The sequence below is a fragment of the Ahaetulla prasina genome, chromosome 2 (genome assembly GCF_028640845.1).
Source record: "Ahaetulla prasina isolate Xishuangbanna chromosome 2, ASM2864084v1, whole genome shotgun sequence".
NCBI lineage: Eukaryota > Metazoa > Chordata > Lepidosauria > Squamata > Colubridae > Ahaetulla > Ahaetulla prasina.
Window position 1 is genome coordinate 254225140 of NC_080540.1, and position 17899 is coordinate 254243038.

The window sequence follows — 17899 nt, forward strand, 5'->3', positions numbered from 1 at the left end:
GCAGTAAATTAGAGAACATGAAACAGTGACATCACCATGAAACAGATTAATATTATCCAGAGTTTTGCCATTGTCCTTCAAATTGAGTCAATTTTGTGAATTGGACACCAAATGTAACAATTAGGGCTGATGCTAAGGAAGTATTTGGACAGAAGTCTATCCAATATCTGTAAATTACATGGTCAAAGAAGCTGGTATAATTTGGACTGTTACCTTTATATCAACTGGTGACAGACTAAAAATCCCTGGCTGACTTTAATAGCTGCTGGGAAGAGATACCCTGCAGTTTATGAGACTCAGTATAAAGTTCAGTTGATAAGTTTAATTGATGTCTTTGACAGAATAAGAACTTTTCTTGTACAATTGCCCCCCACCTTTTCTTTCTATCCTACTTGCAAAGTTAAATGCCTTCAGCAATGGAAAATCAATACTGCTAGGTGGAAGATCCTACTTCAGGGATTAAAACTCTGGAGTCATTTTGAGAGTTTGAGGATAAGTGCCTCATCTCTGGATTTGGTGCTCTGACATGTTGCGCAAGATGAATATGGCCCTTCTTGCCCTCTTTCTATATTATCTGGGGGACTCTTGAAATTCCACATCCTGGACCAGTGTGCTATTCTTAACAATGTAGTAAGAATTTTTACAAGAAGAAGGTTATATGTACTTCCTCTAAAGGATGGCTGTCTAGCTTATGTATTCTATTCCAAAGTGTAGTTTTATCAAAATGAATAAAGAAGTTGCAGTATTTAAATTAAATGGTACTAAAGAGGCTGGAATTTATAAATGGGAAATGATGTTGATTGTTTGTATGTTTTATGGAAATGCTAAGTAATATTATAACTATTCTATCTTAGTATGTTTGCTTCTTTTTTCTTAGTTTCAGGTATAATTCAAGAGATCACTATAAAAATAAAAGCCTTTATAATTTGAGAAATAGATCTACATTTTTGAAAAGTGACAGCATGCAAATATGCTCTTAAAACCACTATATTGAGCTTTATGCTTCGGTTTATGTTTTACATGCCATCTCGGACTGCAAATCGTCCATTAAGTTACAAGATTTTGATTGAGATATATCTCGGCGTTTTAGAATTTTAGAATTAGCAGTTAAACACTGATTTTTTTTCTGTTCAAACTAAGCTACTTTTTGGGTTGAGATGTATAAATTGTTCCTGTTTCTTAACATTTTTTTCTTCCAACCAATTCATTAAATAGCTGAAAGTTTTTGTCAATGTAGTACATGATAAATTGTGCCAACCACCAGGCGATTTGTGAGGCAAGAAGTGGCATAATTTGTTAACTCATGGAGAAACCTTGGTTTAATTGGAGGTTAAATTTATACCAACTGCTTGGCGAACTTCTTAAAAACTGTATACTAGACATTTCACAAATAACCTTTATGAAACAAACTTTCATTAAAGAATTAACACCAAACAAACAATAAGGCAGAACTACCAAGGACAAACACCAACCTCCACCAACATTGGCAGTGTAGATACTGTGTATAAACAGGGAACAAATCCCATATTCTCTAGCACTGGTGATGCATCAATAAAACGGGCTCCGCCAAACAACCAGGCTCGGAGACCACCAAGACTTCAAAACACTTTCATTATCTCACTAGGTTTGAAAGAGCAAAGCCATTGCTCAGATAACATATTCTCATATCAGCCTTTAGTAGTTATCTTGAAATACTATAATATCCAATCGCACTGCTAATCTATCTGTAGGGTGTCAAATTTGGGAAAGACTAAGCTAAACTGTGCCATATGTTTTAGTACATCTGCTTGTTTGGTGCTTTCCCTTTTTTATTTATTTTGAAGCTTTTAGTAATATGAAAATATATATTTAAGTTTATCTAAAGATGAAGATTTGTGATATAAGTTACTGCTGCATTTTTCTTCCATTGCTGTGGCTTGTCCATTCAGTTCTATGAAGCATTATGTAGAACAGCTTGATATTAATTCCATGGCTTTTGGAAAATGGAAAATAAGACGGAAGATTCTGTGCAAGTGTAATCCATTTATTTTAGTCTATTATGAGACAGCAAAGCCAAGTTCTATCAACTCTTGCAGGGACCTGATTCTACTCAGCTGTATAATAGTGATGGCAGTTGGCCAATGAGAGCAACAGTTTAGGAATAACCTTTGGGAGTTTTGTTCCAACAGAGTGAATGACAGAAAAAAGTCAGAGAAGTTACAATAATAAGCTTCAGTGCCTGATTTGTAATGATCAACTAAAAATATCTTGACTTCTTATGGAAGCCTAACTATTACAGAGCAGGTACATCTCTATGCCTGGACTGTATTTTATTTTGATCAGCTGCAGCATAACAGAGACAGGTAATTATCATAATCTTGCAATTAGCCTGGCATTCTTTCCCTAAGTTTAATTACCCAGATAAATAGTAATTGAATACCGAGGATTTAATGACAAAAGGAAGACATTTTCCTCTGTCTTAGACATTGCTTTCCAGGTTTGAGCATGATTGTTATATCATTATTATGTTCACAGTGTGCCATTTTACTTTACTTGCTGAAGTACTTTTCTGCATTTTGTTAAAATTAAACAAGAAAACCTAAAGATCCAGGCTCTTCCTATCTTGCTTTAGCCTGCAAGATCCTTAAAATAAAACTAAACTATTCTACAATATAGTTTTCTTGTATATGATTATGTGCATCTAGAAGTGTCCAGTTGTGAAAATAAGTTGAAATTAATAGTTTACCTGGTTATGTATTACAGTGTTCTGTAAATTATTTTTGCAATGACTGTAAATATTTTTATATTTCAATGTATCTAGTGAGTAGTTACCAGTGGTGGGTTGCTACCGGTTCGAACCGGTTCACAAAAACCATTGGCAAAAATCTGGCCAAGTTCGCAGAACTGGTAACGATGCCCAGCTGGCCACGCCCCCTAACCGGTTCCCCGGTTGCCGCTCGCTCGCCCTGCCTGCCATGTTCACCGCCACCATGTTCTTCGTGTACGCACATCCCATTGTATTCCAAGTCCAATGGGATACGCATGCAGGAAGAACATGGCAACGATGGCAGCAGCTTTTTCGGTACTTTTCGGTGGCCTGTGGCGAAAACGGTTGGCAAAGAACCTTTTTCTGAGGCTGCTTTGCTAGGTGCTTTCCAGCAGTGGCGGCTGGCTGGTGGCCACTGAAAACTCCGGTCAGCTTGCCTTCCGGAATCTGGACCAGCTGCGGAAGGTAACCAGGCCGGCAGGAGGGCGGGAGAGAGAGAGCTGACAGAGGGGTGATACCAGCAGCAGGTGGACCAATTTGCGCAGGGAGGGAGAGAACCGCACAGGAGATCATAGCAAAAGAGCTGTTTCCCTGCCTTTCCCCAAGCCAGCAGCATGCCTTGCGAGGGAAGAGCTCAGGGATCGTGTCAAAAGAGCTCTTTCCCTGTCTTTCCCCAAGCCAGCAGCATGCCTTGTGAAGGAAGAGCTCAGGGATCGTGTCAAAAGAGTCTTTCCCTGCCTTTCCCCAAACCAGCAGCATGCCTAGAATTTCCTGCCTTGTCTGCTCTAATATCTTGAATATTGCATAAAAATAGAAGTTCCCTGTTTATTAAAATAATGATTTAGTTTTGGTGGTTCATACTAAAATTTTGTGCAAAAAGTTAAGCAAAACCAGGTTCTTTTGCTTTTTGGAGTATGCTCAAGTGACAAGAGGTGTGTTATTTTTGCGGGATTGCCCCCATCTGGTCTTCAGTACGTGGCCTCTGGATGTCAGATTCCCACCACCCAGCAGCAGTTCAGTGGTTCCTTTCCCTCCCCCCCCCCCGAGAGAGAGAGGGACAGAAGGAAATAGAGAGAGAGAGAGAGACAAGAGACACACACAAACAGAAAGGGAGGAAAGAGAGAGACAGAGAGAGAGATACCTGTTTAAAAGAAAATAGAAAAATGGCTCTTTGAGTGTTTAAAGTTGCAGACCCCTGGGTTAGGCAAACACCATAGAAATCTAAAATTTTTCCCTATCGGTTCTGTGGGTGTGGCTCAATTGGTGGGTGTGGCTTGGTGGTCAGGTGACTAAATGGGGATGGTCAATAATAATAAATAATAAAGTATACAAAACTTGGGAGGCCCCGGTCTACCTTCTTTAAAAATAGAGGCCCCGGTCTACCAATTGCCTTTTACTGAGAGGTCCCAGTCTACCAAGTGCCTTTTACTGAGAGGCCCCGGTCTACCAAGTGCCTTTTTTTGGCAGGCAGCAGTCTATCTTCTTTAAAAAAAAGAGGCACTAGTTTACTAGCTGCCTACAGCGCTGATCAGCTGTAATGCGGCCCTTTGAAGTGCTGCGGCAGTCATTTAAGGCCGTTTGCAGCTATATGACCACTGAGAGCTTCAGGGACAGAGAAGAGGAACAGCGAGGCATGGGCGGGGGTGGGCAGGGATTTTTGCTATCAGTTCTCCGAACTACCTGCCCCCATCGCTACCGGATCGTGCGATCCGGTCCAAACTAGGAGCATTTCACCCCTGCACCATGGTCGTTAAGTGAACCTTGTGGTCATTAAACGAACACTGTGGTTATTAAACAAGTTCATTTTCCCCAATGGGCATTTTAACCGGAAACCAGAAGGAATTGTTGGAAACTGGCAAAACACATAGAAAACTTCAGTCACGTGACTGTGTGGGATGTTGTAACTGGTCATAAGTGTGTGTGTGTGTGTGTGTGTGTGTGTGTGTGTGTGTGTGTGTGTGTGTGCGTGCATGGCTGTCAAAACTCCAAAAACAAGTCAAGTAGCTCTGGGGAGGTCAGTCGTAAATTAGAACACTTGCTAAGGACCACTTGTATTTGGTTTGCCTTAAGGGTTCAGAACTGTATGGAATCTGGTTTCCTTTGACCCTTTGGGGGATTGCAAAAGGTCCGGATGGAGGAAATCTCATAGGGGGAACTAGGATCGTGACCACCTAGCCACGCCCACCCAGTCACATGACCGCCAAGCCACTCTCACCCAGTCATATGACCACCAAGCCACACCCACAAAACAAGCCACACCCACAGAACCAGTAGTTCTAAAATATTTATAACCCACCCCTAAATATTAAGGGGAGGAAATCTAATTAATGCAAATTTATTAATGATTCAGAAGAATGATGAATTTAAGTCCAGAGTTCAGTTTGAATAATATTTTAGTGCACATATTGGTTGGTTACTGACTTTGAATTCATGCAGTCTGCAAGTATTGTGCTATATTACTATAAATTATTTATGAGAAGAATAGTAAGTGGTTACATGTTGATTTATAAATTAAAGTAAGAGCTATTTAATTCTAGGATAGAAAAACACAGACAACCACTAGAGGGTAATAAAATATATACTAATGAATCTTTTGCTGCTCTCTAGTGATCATCCAGATTTTTGCATTACAATATTAGTGGCTTTAAGAAATCTATAATTTAGTAATAATAATATTTTACTTTTTTAACAATTTGGTCACATTAGAAATGATGGCAGGATATCGTGCAAAGCTGCTATTGCAAATAGCTTGTACTCTACTCTGGATACCACTGTTTTTCATCATCATCTAATGTTAGACTTTACCCAATACAAGCACCTGTGTGTATTTGTCTAATAAATAAAAATACACTTTATTGTAGCACTTTAGTTACCTGTCTTATATTTTTTTGAACCCTGAAATAAGTGCTTGGCCTTATTGCCATGCATTCAATATAAATGGTTATTATCAGGGAATGTCTTATTTTGGGGGAAACAGAGTATTGAATCTTCTCTTATCCTAAATAAAGTTGGTATATGTGGGTCTAAAACACTGTTGTGTATCCAGGGACTTTCAAATCTACCATTGGCTGTCCCTCGTCCCCCCATTTTGTTCTCACTGATAGTGAGCATCAGCACATTGCAGTGGTTTGAATATGTACCAATGTGTTAAATTAGGCGCTTGTTCATAATGCAAATTATCTGCAAAAGGAGGAAATCTGCTATGAAACTGAAAATAGGGGATGTTCCGTTCAATTAGAAGTTCTAACCCTTGCATTTTAAAATGCAAAACGTGCCTCAGATATATTTAATTTGCATGGAAAAGGAGCTATTGTCTTTCCCCCACAACTATGTGATAATGGACAGATAATGGACATTAAAAAGGTATAACTGTCTTGTTATATCTTTTTAATGCCCCAACTTTATGGTGTTTTTTTTAAAGAGAATAATATGAATGTTGTAACACAAAATGTTACAATATTCTGAATAGTTAAATAAATTCCCTCTTCAATATACAACCAATATAATTAGAGTCAAGGCCTGATTTGCCTTTACCTCAGAATTACTGTACAGTCATGAGAAAAGACATATAATACCGATTTTGCATACGCATTAGTTTGGAAGAGACAGTGCAAATTGTTTTGTTTCATTTTTCATTTACTTGCATAGTTCTTTAGGAGTGTTTTCAAATTCATTAATAATTTAGTTTACACATGTCCGTAAAGCAGTTCACATTTTTATGTTATAAAATTATAGCAGGTATAACTATGCCTGCCATACAGCACTCTTATATCCAGTGTTACGGTTTGAAAATTGGTGTCGCTAGCATCCTGAACCAGTATCTGGATGCAGCGATGGGGTTTTGAGAATTAATAAAGTGATACTGATTCCTGATAGGGCAGTGATGTCTAATCTTTTTGCCATTGTGTGCGAACAGCAGGGGGAGAGCGGGGGGGGGTCACATGTGTGCATGCCCACACACATAATCCAATGTGCCCCAGCCCCCGCACTCTCCCTGCTTTTGGCAGGTGATGGCATGGTGGGCCTGGTAGGCCCGTTTTTTGCTCTCCCCAGGCTTCAGAGGCTTTTAAGGAGGCTGGGGAGGGCAAAAACGGGCCTTTCCCACCCCCATGGAGACCCTCCGGAGGCCAGAAACGCCCTGTTTGCTGACTTCCAGTGGGCCTAGAAGGCCTGAAAATCAGTTGGCTGGCGCACACATGCACGCTGGAGCTGAGCTAGGGCAATGCTTGGGTGCCCACTGATATGGCTCAGTGTGCCACCTGTTGCATGCATGCCATAGGTTTGCCATCACAGTGATAGAGTAATCTGGAGAGGTGGTGGTGAGAGTTCATAGATTCAGTCACTGAGATTTTTACATGATGTGTAACTAAGTTACATCCTTGGAATAGAGGCGCAACCTAGCTACTAATACATTCTGTGTAGGACCACATTAGCACTTGGTCCAAGTTCAGCTAGTGCAGAACGCAGCAGCTGGATTGCTGAACTATGTTGGCTTCTATTTAGTTACCAGAAAGGTCCTGGTTTTTGGGTATGATGTACAAGATGCTAAGCAAGTTGGGATAAGAAGAACTGCTAGACTTTCGCTGTTATAATGTGGTCCATGACAGAGATAAGCAAGCGGTGAAAGGGGAGGGTAGAATGAGAAGAGATACTACCACATGTGCCAAGAGTTGCCTTCTCCCATCTGGCAGATGCCTGTGGGCGTGTTTTTTATATGGTGGGATTTGTGCTCATAAATGCTACCCTTCCCCTGAAATTCAGGAGAAACTACCTTTAAGAAGCCCACTGAAAATGTATTTTTTTTAAAAATCTAGGCATTCCTAGTATGATCGTAAAATATTTTTTCAACCATTACCTTTTAATGAATATGGTTTACTTTTTGTTGACTATTATTTACTATGGCGTTATTTTTTAGCTATTTTTGTTGTAAACTAGTCTGAGATGCTTTGTTATATGAAGCAGAGAATAAACGTAATGAATAGAATAGAATAGAATAGAATAGAATAGAATAGAATAGAATAGAATAGAATAGAATAGAATAGAATTTTTATTGACCAAGTGTGATTGGACACACAAGGAATTTGTTTTGGTGCATATGCTGTCGGTGTACATAAAAGAAAAAGAAAAAAGAAAAGAAAAAAACATACATCAAAGGTACAACATTTACAACACAAATGATGGTCATAGGTTACAATTTAATCCGTAATGATAGCAACAAAAAGTTACAGTTATACAGTCATAAGTGGAAAGAGATTGGTGATGAAAACGATGAGAAGATTAATAGTAGTGTAGATTTAGTAAATAGTTTGACAGTTGAGGGAATTATTTGTTTAGCAGAGTGATGGCCTTCGGGGAAAAACTGTTCTTGTGTCTAGTTGTTCTGGTGTGCAATGCTCTGAATATTAATCAAAGCAATTTATTTCATGCAACATTTTTATAGAGAGTTATTGGAGTACTATGATGATGTCTGTCACTTAAAGAGCAAAACAGTTGTGGTATGAGACCTTACCATCAAGATGGAAATTTTACATAAAAAAGCACCTGTCTGTTTGAGAGTGTCCCCAGATAAGATGAGGGCAGAGAATAAGAGTTAATCATTTACTATATCCTTCCCCCACAAAAAAGGCTATTTTGTCTAATTTGTAAAATAGAACCACTGGGAACACAACAGCCTACAGGTACAGTTACTCCTTAATTTATGACCAAAATTGCGCCCAAAATTTCTGCCGCTAAACAAAATAGTTGTTAAATGAGTTTTGTCCCATTTTATGACTTTCCTTTCCACAGTCATTAATGAATCACTGCGGTTAGTAACATGGTTGTTAAGTGAATCTAGGTTCCCATTGCCTTTGCTTGTCAGGTCGCAAAAGGCGATCACATGACTCTGACACAGCAACTGTCCTAAATATGAGCCACTTGCCAAGCATCCAAATTTTGATCACGTGATCACGGGGATGCTGCAATGGTTGTAAGTGTGAAAAATAGCCGTAAGTCACTTTTTTTCAGTGCCATAACTTGAAATGGTCACTGAATGTTGTAAGGGTTACCTGTAGTCCTTGACTTACAACACTTCATTTAGTGACTATTCAAAGTTACAACAGCCCTACAAAAAGTGACTTAAACTGGTCTTCACACAGACAATCTGCTGCAATTTAGGTGCTTAACAACTCATGTATATTTGAGATTGTTGCAGTGTCCCGGTGTGCAATTTGTAACCTTCTGAGCTGGCTTCCAATAAGCAAAGTCAATGCAGGAGGCTGGATTCCTTTAATGTCCAGGCCAAAAAGTTTTTAAAATCAGGTGGAGTCACATGATGGCTCATTAACAACTCAATCACTTAACAACGGAAGCTGTGATCCCAATTATAGTCATAAGTTGAGGACTCACAAAAACAAATGACAGTATTTGAGACAGGGAATTAATGGGAAATTAATTAAACCTTCCTTTTTTGTATAGACATAATCTTTTAGAAACGATCTTTTCCAAATAGTTTAGTTTAGTTTATACATGACCATAAAGTAGGGAAGAAAGATGATCTCGCTACTTCCTCCCCCCCCCCTTTTTTTTTTTTTTGAGAAAGAAAGAAGTGATATTGGGAGTTACAGTGATGAAAAACTCAGTTTAATTTACATTAATATTCAAGACAAAGTAAATTCATATGGTAGTGTACCTTGACAGAATTAGAATTTATCTCAATTTTCTTTCTGTACTTCATCCAAATTTTGTTAAAAACCTGTTTTTCAAAAGCAAAATAATGATAAAGGTCAAATAGGTTCCTCTGCATATATCCTTGGCTAAGGCACTATTATTATTGCTTTTCTTCTAAAATTAAATAGAAGGATCCAGTTGGCAGATTTCAGATCCATTAGGTGCTTAAAATATGTGCCTCGGGTGACAAGGATCATTATAGTTAAATATGTCACAGTGTCTTTATTACTCTCTGTGCACTTGATGGATAGCCGGCTGCCAAGGAATAGAAGCCACAGATAATGATATGGTAGTGATGACCAGTAAATAGAGAGCAGGAAGGGTTGTTTCTGCAATAAAAAAATAAATTATATCTATATTTTCTGTATTTATATGCCATCCAAGGTGTGTGCAATATATGACATTAAAATAGTCTGCTTTTCAGAAAAATAGAATATCATACTATGCCTTTTATATATTCATAATTATGGAAAACAAAATAGCTTCTGTGTTTTTGGTAAAATATGGACTGTGTGGCACAATCATAATCTGTTGGCTAATTGTATTTATATTTGATTAGTGTATTCCAGTGTGTCTTGTCTGGTTTGTAGATGTGCTTGATAAATTTGATTAATACTCCAAGAATATGTCACCTCAATTTTGAAACACTCCCCAAGTTTATATACAAATAAATACCATATTACCAAGTTAGATTCAAGTGCAATTTGTATGTTTAAAAAAAATTCTTGGTCCATTTACAAATTCAACCTGTAGTATCACTAAGAGTTGGAAATGAATTGTTTTAGCATCACCCAGCACTATTATAATGACAGCAAAAAACAGCCTTACAATTGTTGCAACTAATACTGCTGCTGATAAGAAAAGTGCACTGGTAAAAGTGCCTTGTACTGCCTTTCTCATCTGGCTCTCATTCCAAACTGTCAGGTGAGTGCTGATAATTCATAGCCTGGAATTCTTTTATCTGAACAGCAGTATCTCTTCTCTGTACTTGGCAATGGAATTATATTGCTTTTTCAAAAATATTTCAAAGGCATACTAGAGCTTTCTTGGATCTTAACTCTTGCCAGCTGTAAGGAAAAAGTCAAGATGAGTGAGTGTTGTAGGAAATGCATGTTCTTGCAATTAGCTTTGGTTGTGATACAAAAAAAATACATCCCGATTTGTTGGCAAGCAGGTATTTATACTGTACTTTAGATATTTTCCAAACTAATCCATGTTTAATAAAAAAAAATACCCTTTAGAATTCACTTCTGAAGTAAACTTGATTGGGGAAATAAACTATTGTACAGATGTAAAAGCAATTGTTTGAGGGTGAAGGATCTGATGGGTGAAGCTCTTTCTTTAAAAGACAGTTAATTCAAAACAACTGATCAAATTATTATCTCTGAAGGAAAAATGTTTCATTTGGTTAAGGTGTAAAATATTTTTTTAGAAAAATTACCTGAGTTGGTTTTGTCTTCGTTTTTTTTTTTTTTTTTAGATTCCAGCGAGGGGATTATCATATTGATGTCTGCATCAATGACTATTTGGATGTATTCTGTCCTCATTATGAGGATTCGGTGCCAGAAGATAAGACTGAACGGTATATACTTTACATGGTGAACTTTGATGGCTACAGCTCCTGTGATCATACCTCCAAAGGATTCAAGAGGTGGGAGTGCAACCGGCCTCATTCTCCCAATGGACCATTGAAGTTCTCAGAAAAATTCCAACTCTTCACTCCCTTCTCATTAGGATTTGAATTCAGGCCAGGCCGGGAATATTTCTACATCTGTGAGTATACGGAGATTTATCATTGCTCTGTAGAATCAGGAGACCGTGGTGATTTTGACCCTTTGCAGTGGATACATTTTTATGTTCTGAAGAAGAGCCTAATTAGATTCTGTAAATCACCATGAGTTTGGGGAACATACGTATCTAGTTGTATCCATAGGAAATAAATGAGCACTTGAGTTATTACCTTTTCACTCTGCCCCTGTATTGCTAGAACAGAATTATTATAGCACGGTTTTTCATCTGTGGGAATCACATGCAGTGGACTTTTTTGGTTTTAGTAAAAGTAGACACTTTTAAGCACTGTGAAAACAGAAAAAGTGAATTGAAAATAGCCACAAGGGAAGAACTTTTGATATTATTCTGCTTCAAAGATTTTATTGTTCTATTTTGTACTTTCAGACTAGAGCAGGATAAAACAATCCATTGTATAAACAAACCTCTTTTTGAGCATTATTATGGTTTAATAATTATTAAATTCATTTTCATTTAAACTAGTTCTTAGAATGGAAATATTGTGATAGCATGGAAATAAGACACTATGGACACAGACAGACGGTGTAGAAATAGACAGTATGGAATACCTCATAACTCATTTAAGATGATAAAAACCACACTGGCAAAAAATAATGAAAGAATCCTTTCAGATTTATATGATTCTTTTGTTTTTCAGAATTTTATACTGAAATACCCTTGATCCCACTAAAATAATATCAGTGAAACATGTTATCTTATTTGCATATGGTATCTCCACCAATGCTGCATACCTGCAGTATGGAATACAATAGCAGTCTTCTTAAAGCTGAAGTGTTTTTTAACTCATTGTAGCTATTCTTGAGTGAAAAGAAGATACAAAATACAATTGGAGCAAATTTCCATGTAAATTGCCAAGGAAGAATCTGTACACATGCATTAGTAAATTACTGTGTGGTAAGATAGGCGGCTAATGAATTTTCAAAAATAAATAAATAATGCAAACTAGAAAATAATGTTATTTCCCCCATTCAAAATGACCCATTCCCTGCTAATTAGTCACAAGAATATTATAGGTCTGTGTGAGGAATTCGCTGGGTATCTGGCACATATAATTGTTTGGATCCACTCTAAGTTAAATTTTGTCTGGTTGGTCCTATTTCCTAGAAGGTGGTTGATTTTGTGATTTTTGAGGAAGCAGACAGGAGTCTCCTGACTGTTAGTCAGTCCACTTGTTTAATTAAATCTGTTAGTTAAGATGTAGAGGAGTTGGAGTCAGGCAGTGATGAAATCATCCTTAAAAGAGAGTGTCCAGTGATTTTGGAAAATTTTCATTGAGTCTCCAATCTTCTCTTTTGGGATGAGGTTGTTGACAAGGACCAGGAAGCTCTGGAAGAAGCAGATTATTTGATCCTATTTGAGTCAGGTTTTGAGGTGGAATATAGTGTGGAGACATTTGATTGTACTTATGGATGCCCTTTGTTGAAAAAAATGATAGAGTGGTTTGTATTAATTCTGTAGAATATTTATACATCCACCCAGATTACGTCACTGTGATTCCAGGTATTGTATAAAACAACATGGCAAATTAAAGCCATACAATGTTAATAAAAAAGCAGTTCATCAGCTGTCCCATCAAAAATCCTACAGCTCACCAGTTTTACGCTCCTCAGAAAAGAGGCTCATCTATCATCCTAACCAAGTATCTGCGGAAAAAGCCCAGTTTTTAAAACTTTTTTGAAGGCTAATTCAGTTGGGACCACGCAATATGAGGAAATGGGATTAGTCTAAGAGCAGATATTGCAATAGAAGAGGTGTTTTCAAAGAAAGGACCTGGACCATGCCTATCTTATGGGGGCATGTGGACAGGAACCTGGCTGTTCCCCCAAGACTTTGGATCAGAAGTTAGGTGTGCTCTGTAAAAAGGTTTTTTTTAAAAAAAAAAATGGGGACTATTGCTTTAATTTTGGGTGTTGTATTTCGATTGTGAAATTGTTGCTGTATTATTTGTCATCCAGAGTCATTGGGCCCTATTTTTTAAGTAAATAAATAAGTCATATGCCATGTAGGACTTTATAAATGACAAGAAGTATCTTGAATTGCACTTGGAAATGTTTTAGAAGCGAGTATCATTCATAAAAAAATATGTGAGACATTATGATAAAGCCATGACTATCTGCACCACTGAATTTTGGATCAAATACAGCTTCCATATAATGTTAAAAGTCAGCATTAGTCCAACCAAGGAATTATTAAGGCAGGTCCTTTTGATCCAGGAAGAGACATTGACTGGGCTGTAGCTTTCACTATTCTTTGAGCAGAGTCCACCTCCCCAATTGTACACCAGTTCTGAGTGGCAGAATACAGTGTCCTTCTAGAACCAACATTAGAAAATACATTTAGAGTGGTCAAACCCTGAGCTACTGGCTTTTTCTATGATTGAGTACATGTGTTTGTCTCCCTATCCAAGCCTCCACAGCTTCCAGATACTGGGAAGCACCTTGACAGTATCACTTGGTTGACTCAGGATATAAATATACAAGTGATTTTCATCAGCTAATTATGTTGACACTTCACCACATGCTAACAAAAGCCTTCATTCAGTAGTTTCATGAACATGTTAAACAAAACCGGGAAGTAAATAGACATTTTGCAAAGCAAGCTGTAGGGCTACACCTCTCGTCTTCCATAGCAAATACTGGAATTGATCCTAGAGGGAAAAAGGAAACTGTGGCTGGTTTTGGTCAGTGTTGACAGGTGGAAAGAGGTACAGGCTGTTTCTGCCTTCCGCATAAGAATTTGACAAAGTTGGTGTGTTTTGTGTCCCATCCATTAAACAATATCATCCAAGGGAAAATAAGATGTGCATCTGCCCCTTGGAATAGGATATAGCTCAGACTGATATATTCAGAGCATGTTCTCATATGTTCAGACTATAGTTCAAAGGTTCAGACTTTTCTGACCACACAAGCCTGTAAATGATCTCGGCAAATCTCTTTTCCCTCAAGCTCTGGATGGATTAGGATGTACCTTTCTGGTGTAGAGTTTCTTTTTTGGTTAGAATTTCTTGCATTACGTTTACCTTTATGTTACTTATTGCTTTGTTTTAAATTTTTATCTCTTTTAAAATTTATACACCAGTCAAAGGATTATTATTTATTATTATTATTAATTTTTAATTAATTAATTATTAATTAATTATTAATATAAATTGTAATCAAATGAATCAATAAAAAATTGCCCATCACAGAATTTTCCCACAAGATTTTAAGCCATTGTCTTGCATGTCAATATCCCTTCTTTCCCCTAGACCAGGGGTCTGCAAACTTGGCTCTTTTAAGTCTTGTGGACTTCAACTTCCAGAGTTCCACAAAGCTGGCTGAGGAGCTCTGGGAGTTGAAGTTCACAAGTCTTAAAAGAGCCACGTTTGCAGACTCCTGCTCTAGACCCGTGATGGCGAACCTATGGCACGTGTGCCATAGGAGCCCTCTCTGCGGGCATGCACGCTGTCACCAGCTGCTCTTCCAGGATCCGTCGCATGCATGCACGGCTGCCAGCTGCTCTTCTGGGTTCCGGCAAGCATGTGCACAATAGATCCCAGGAGAGCAGCTGGCCACTGTGCTTATGCGCACCAGCCAGCTGCTCTCGTCTGGGTTCTGGCACATGTGCACATGTTCTAGTTCCGGCACCCAGTGCCGAAAAAGTTAGCCATCACTGTCTTAGATCATCCTGAGCATATAGAAGAAACATATTCTAGAATAGCAGTTTTGTAGCTGAATACAGAAATGATTATGATTTAGACCTAATGACAGAGTGGATAAAAATCAATGATTTTTTAAAAAAAATCAAAATTGCATTTTTTAAAATTTAAATTGTTTTTTTTAATTTAAATTTATTTATTTTTATTTTTATCAAATTTATTTTAATAAAATGCTTTTGGAGTAAAAATCTATCTAAAGATCGTTTTCTATTTAAGATACATTAATAATTTAATTTATTCAGCATGAAATGGAGCTTAGTTCTGTAGCATGAGGCTGTATATTCTGCAATATTGGGACTGTTGGTAAGTCAAAAGTGGGTCAGAGGAGGAGGTGCTGCGGGATGGAGATGACAGTTGCTCTTAAAAAATTATGATTTAAATCGAGTTGATTTAAATCAAGCCTTTTTACTAGTGATTTAAATCATGATTTAAATCGAACTGATCTAAATCAAATCCACCCTGCCAAATGATCAATTATTTTGCCATGTGTTAACAAAGACTCCACTTCATCTATCTTACCAATATGAAGTAAAAAAAAATCAGTAAATTTCAGCTTGGCACATACAGTTTATTTATTTCTCTAATTCATCAGAGCCTAAAGTGGCTTACATAAATACTGTAGCTGCATATAGTTCATGTTTACCTATTGGGTTATTATCATTTGTTCAAATTTAGATATCTTAGAAATGAATAATAGTGAAATTAATCTTTATGGAATGTCAAAATCTGATATCTACTCAAACTGATAGTATGTCAGCCAGGCCTCAGAGGAAAAGCACTATGAGCATGTGTGCATTCATTTTCATTTAAACACTCATACTACATGCCAACTAGTAATGAAAATAAATTGAAACGGTAACAGTTGAATTGTTTAAGTGCTAAGTTCTTGAGTTTCACATGAAGACATGTCAAAATTAAACTTTGGCTCATATCCTGTGAATAAATATAAAATGAAGCTGAAAAGTGGAGATGACTATGAAACATTTTAATCTAATTCACGTAGTACCTACCTTGCTTATGCCAGCAACTCAATGGACTTTAAAAACTCTGTGTCTATATTCATTATGCAAGTCTATATTTCTTTGTAATAAGTACACGTTAAGTATTTTCTTAATGTGAATGTTAAAAATAGTTGTTTAATGTTCTGTCTGACAAGCCAGAGAATTCATCTAATATATTTAATTTTCAGTCTATGCTTAATGTTTCCCATTTTAAACTTTGCATTAAATAACCCTGCATTACAGATGTATACGTGCCCTCTTTTTAACTACCTTTTAGAAACATGAAAAGCTCAATAAATATACAAACCATTTTATTGAAACTATTACATTGAAAAGTGGTGAAGAATTTCAGTATGACCTTATCCTTTAATAGTTGGCTTATCATGAAATACAAAATCCACCATATTTATAAATAATAAGTTGTTATTATTAGCATAAATGTTAAAAATATTCTGCAATGCTTACAATTATGTTTTGTTTAAAATATATAAAAAGCAATAAATTGCTTTCAAAAGTTGTGTCCTCCTCAAATAGTTTTCTGAAATTCATAATAACGTCAAGAATTCCATCAAGGTGTTTGTTAGAAACTGATTGAAAGGATCAAATTTTTTATCCTTTTTAATTAAGTCCATTAGTTCTTTTTAAGCTCAAAATTAAGACTAATAGTTTATTACTTTCAATTGTAAATATGAATTTGGAGAAGTTAAATTTGAAGATCTAATTTTTTTAATTTAGATTGAAGATTTGCAGAAAAACAAAAGCTTATTTTATTTCATGTACTATTACAGTCCATCTTCATCAGTTATGGAAAGCTCCTGATGAGTACTCCATAGACCCATAGAAAATTACTCAGACCTTCCAGAAACCACATCACAAAATTCAGAATTTTCTGGCAATCTTGTTCATTCCACTGTCATCTCATACATATTCTAATGTTTGTATGTTCTTCTCTTATATCTCAGTGCTGTAAAAAGTTCAATTTTCTTCAGAAATCTTCCCATTTCTACCTTCATTTAAATGTTGAAACATTTCACAACGCTTCATCATTTCTGATAGGTGGCCTCCTTGGGATATTTTATAGAACAAGAATGAATAAATTGACTTTTTAATACTCCCCCTTGAGATTCCAGTCACTGTTAAAAAACAGAAGAGGTATAGTGTCTTGCCATTTTCAGGCACGAAATTATAGAAGAAGTTAACCAAGGCTTAATGTATTTAAAAAACAAAAAGGTGTCACAAATCCTATCCGCAAACTAGAAACTAGTCCTATCCAATATCTTGTTCCAGCAATGCATTCAACAACACACAAAACCTGTTAATTATAGCCCTGAGCCATCAAATGGCTCACCGTGTTTTATCATCTTGATCTGACAAAAATTGTTTATCATACTGTTCACATATAGGTCTATTGGGAGAAATGAATACTTGAATGAACTTTTAGGAATGAAAAGTAAATCAAAGAATTTGACAAGATCTACTTAGCAGCTTTAGAACTTTTTCTTTTACAAATACAAGTGATCCTCGATTTACGACCACAATTCAGCCCAAAATTTCCATTGCTAAGCAAGACAGCTGCTAAGTGAATGTTGCTCCATTTTACAACCTTTCTTTCCACACTTAGGGTGTGTCAAATTTGTCAACTTTCAATTTCCAAACATTAGGGGGTTCAAAAGTTGTTTCATGCCTTGGGAATTGTAAAGATATTTCGGTTACTTTAATATAATTTAGATGTCTTGATAAGTAACTACAATAAATATCATAACTTTAACATTGTGTTTGTTTAATTTGTTGTTAAGTGAAGTACTGCATTTCTTAAGTTGGTTACACAGTTGTTAAGTGAATCTGGTTTCCCATTGACTTCGCTTGTCAGAAGGTTGGCTTCTGAGCCTCTGTGGCTCAGACTGGTAAGACTGGTAAGACAGTCTGTTATTAACAGCA

The 17899-nt window shown here is 36.8% G+C and overlaps 1 protein-coding gene across 2 annotated transcripts in view; it reads left to right on the plus strand.

The window, feature by feature from the left end:
- The window catches only part of EFNA5 (ephrin A5), a 237005-nt gene that overhangs the window by 175342 nt on the left and 43764 nt on the right, over positions 1-17899 (plus strand). For both annotated transcript variants that reach the window (XM_058169317.1, XM_058169316.1), the window contains exon 2: positions 10935-11227. In XM_058169317.1, the coding sequence (XP_058025300.1) occupies positions 10935-11227 (293 nt within the window). The remainder of the gene's footprint in view (positions 1-10934; positions 11228-17899) is intronic.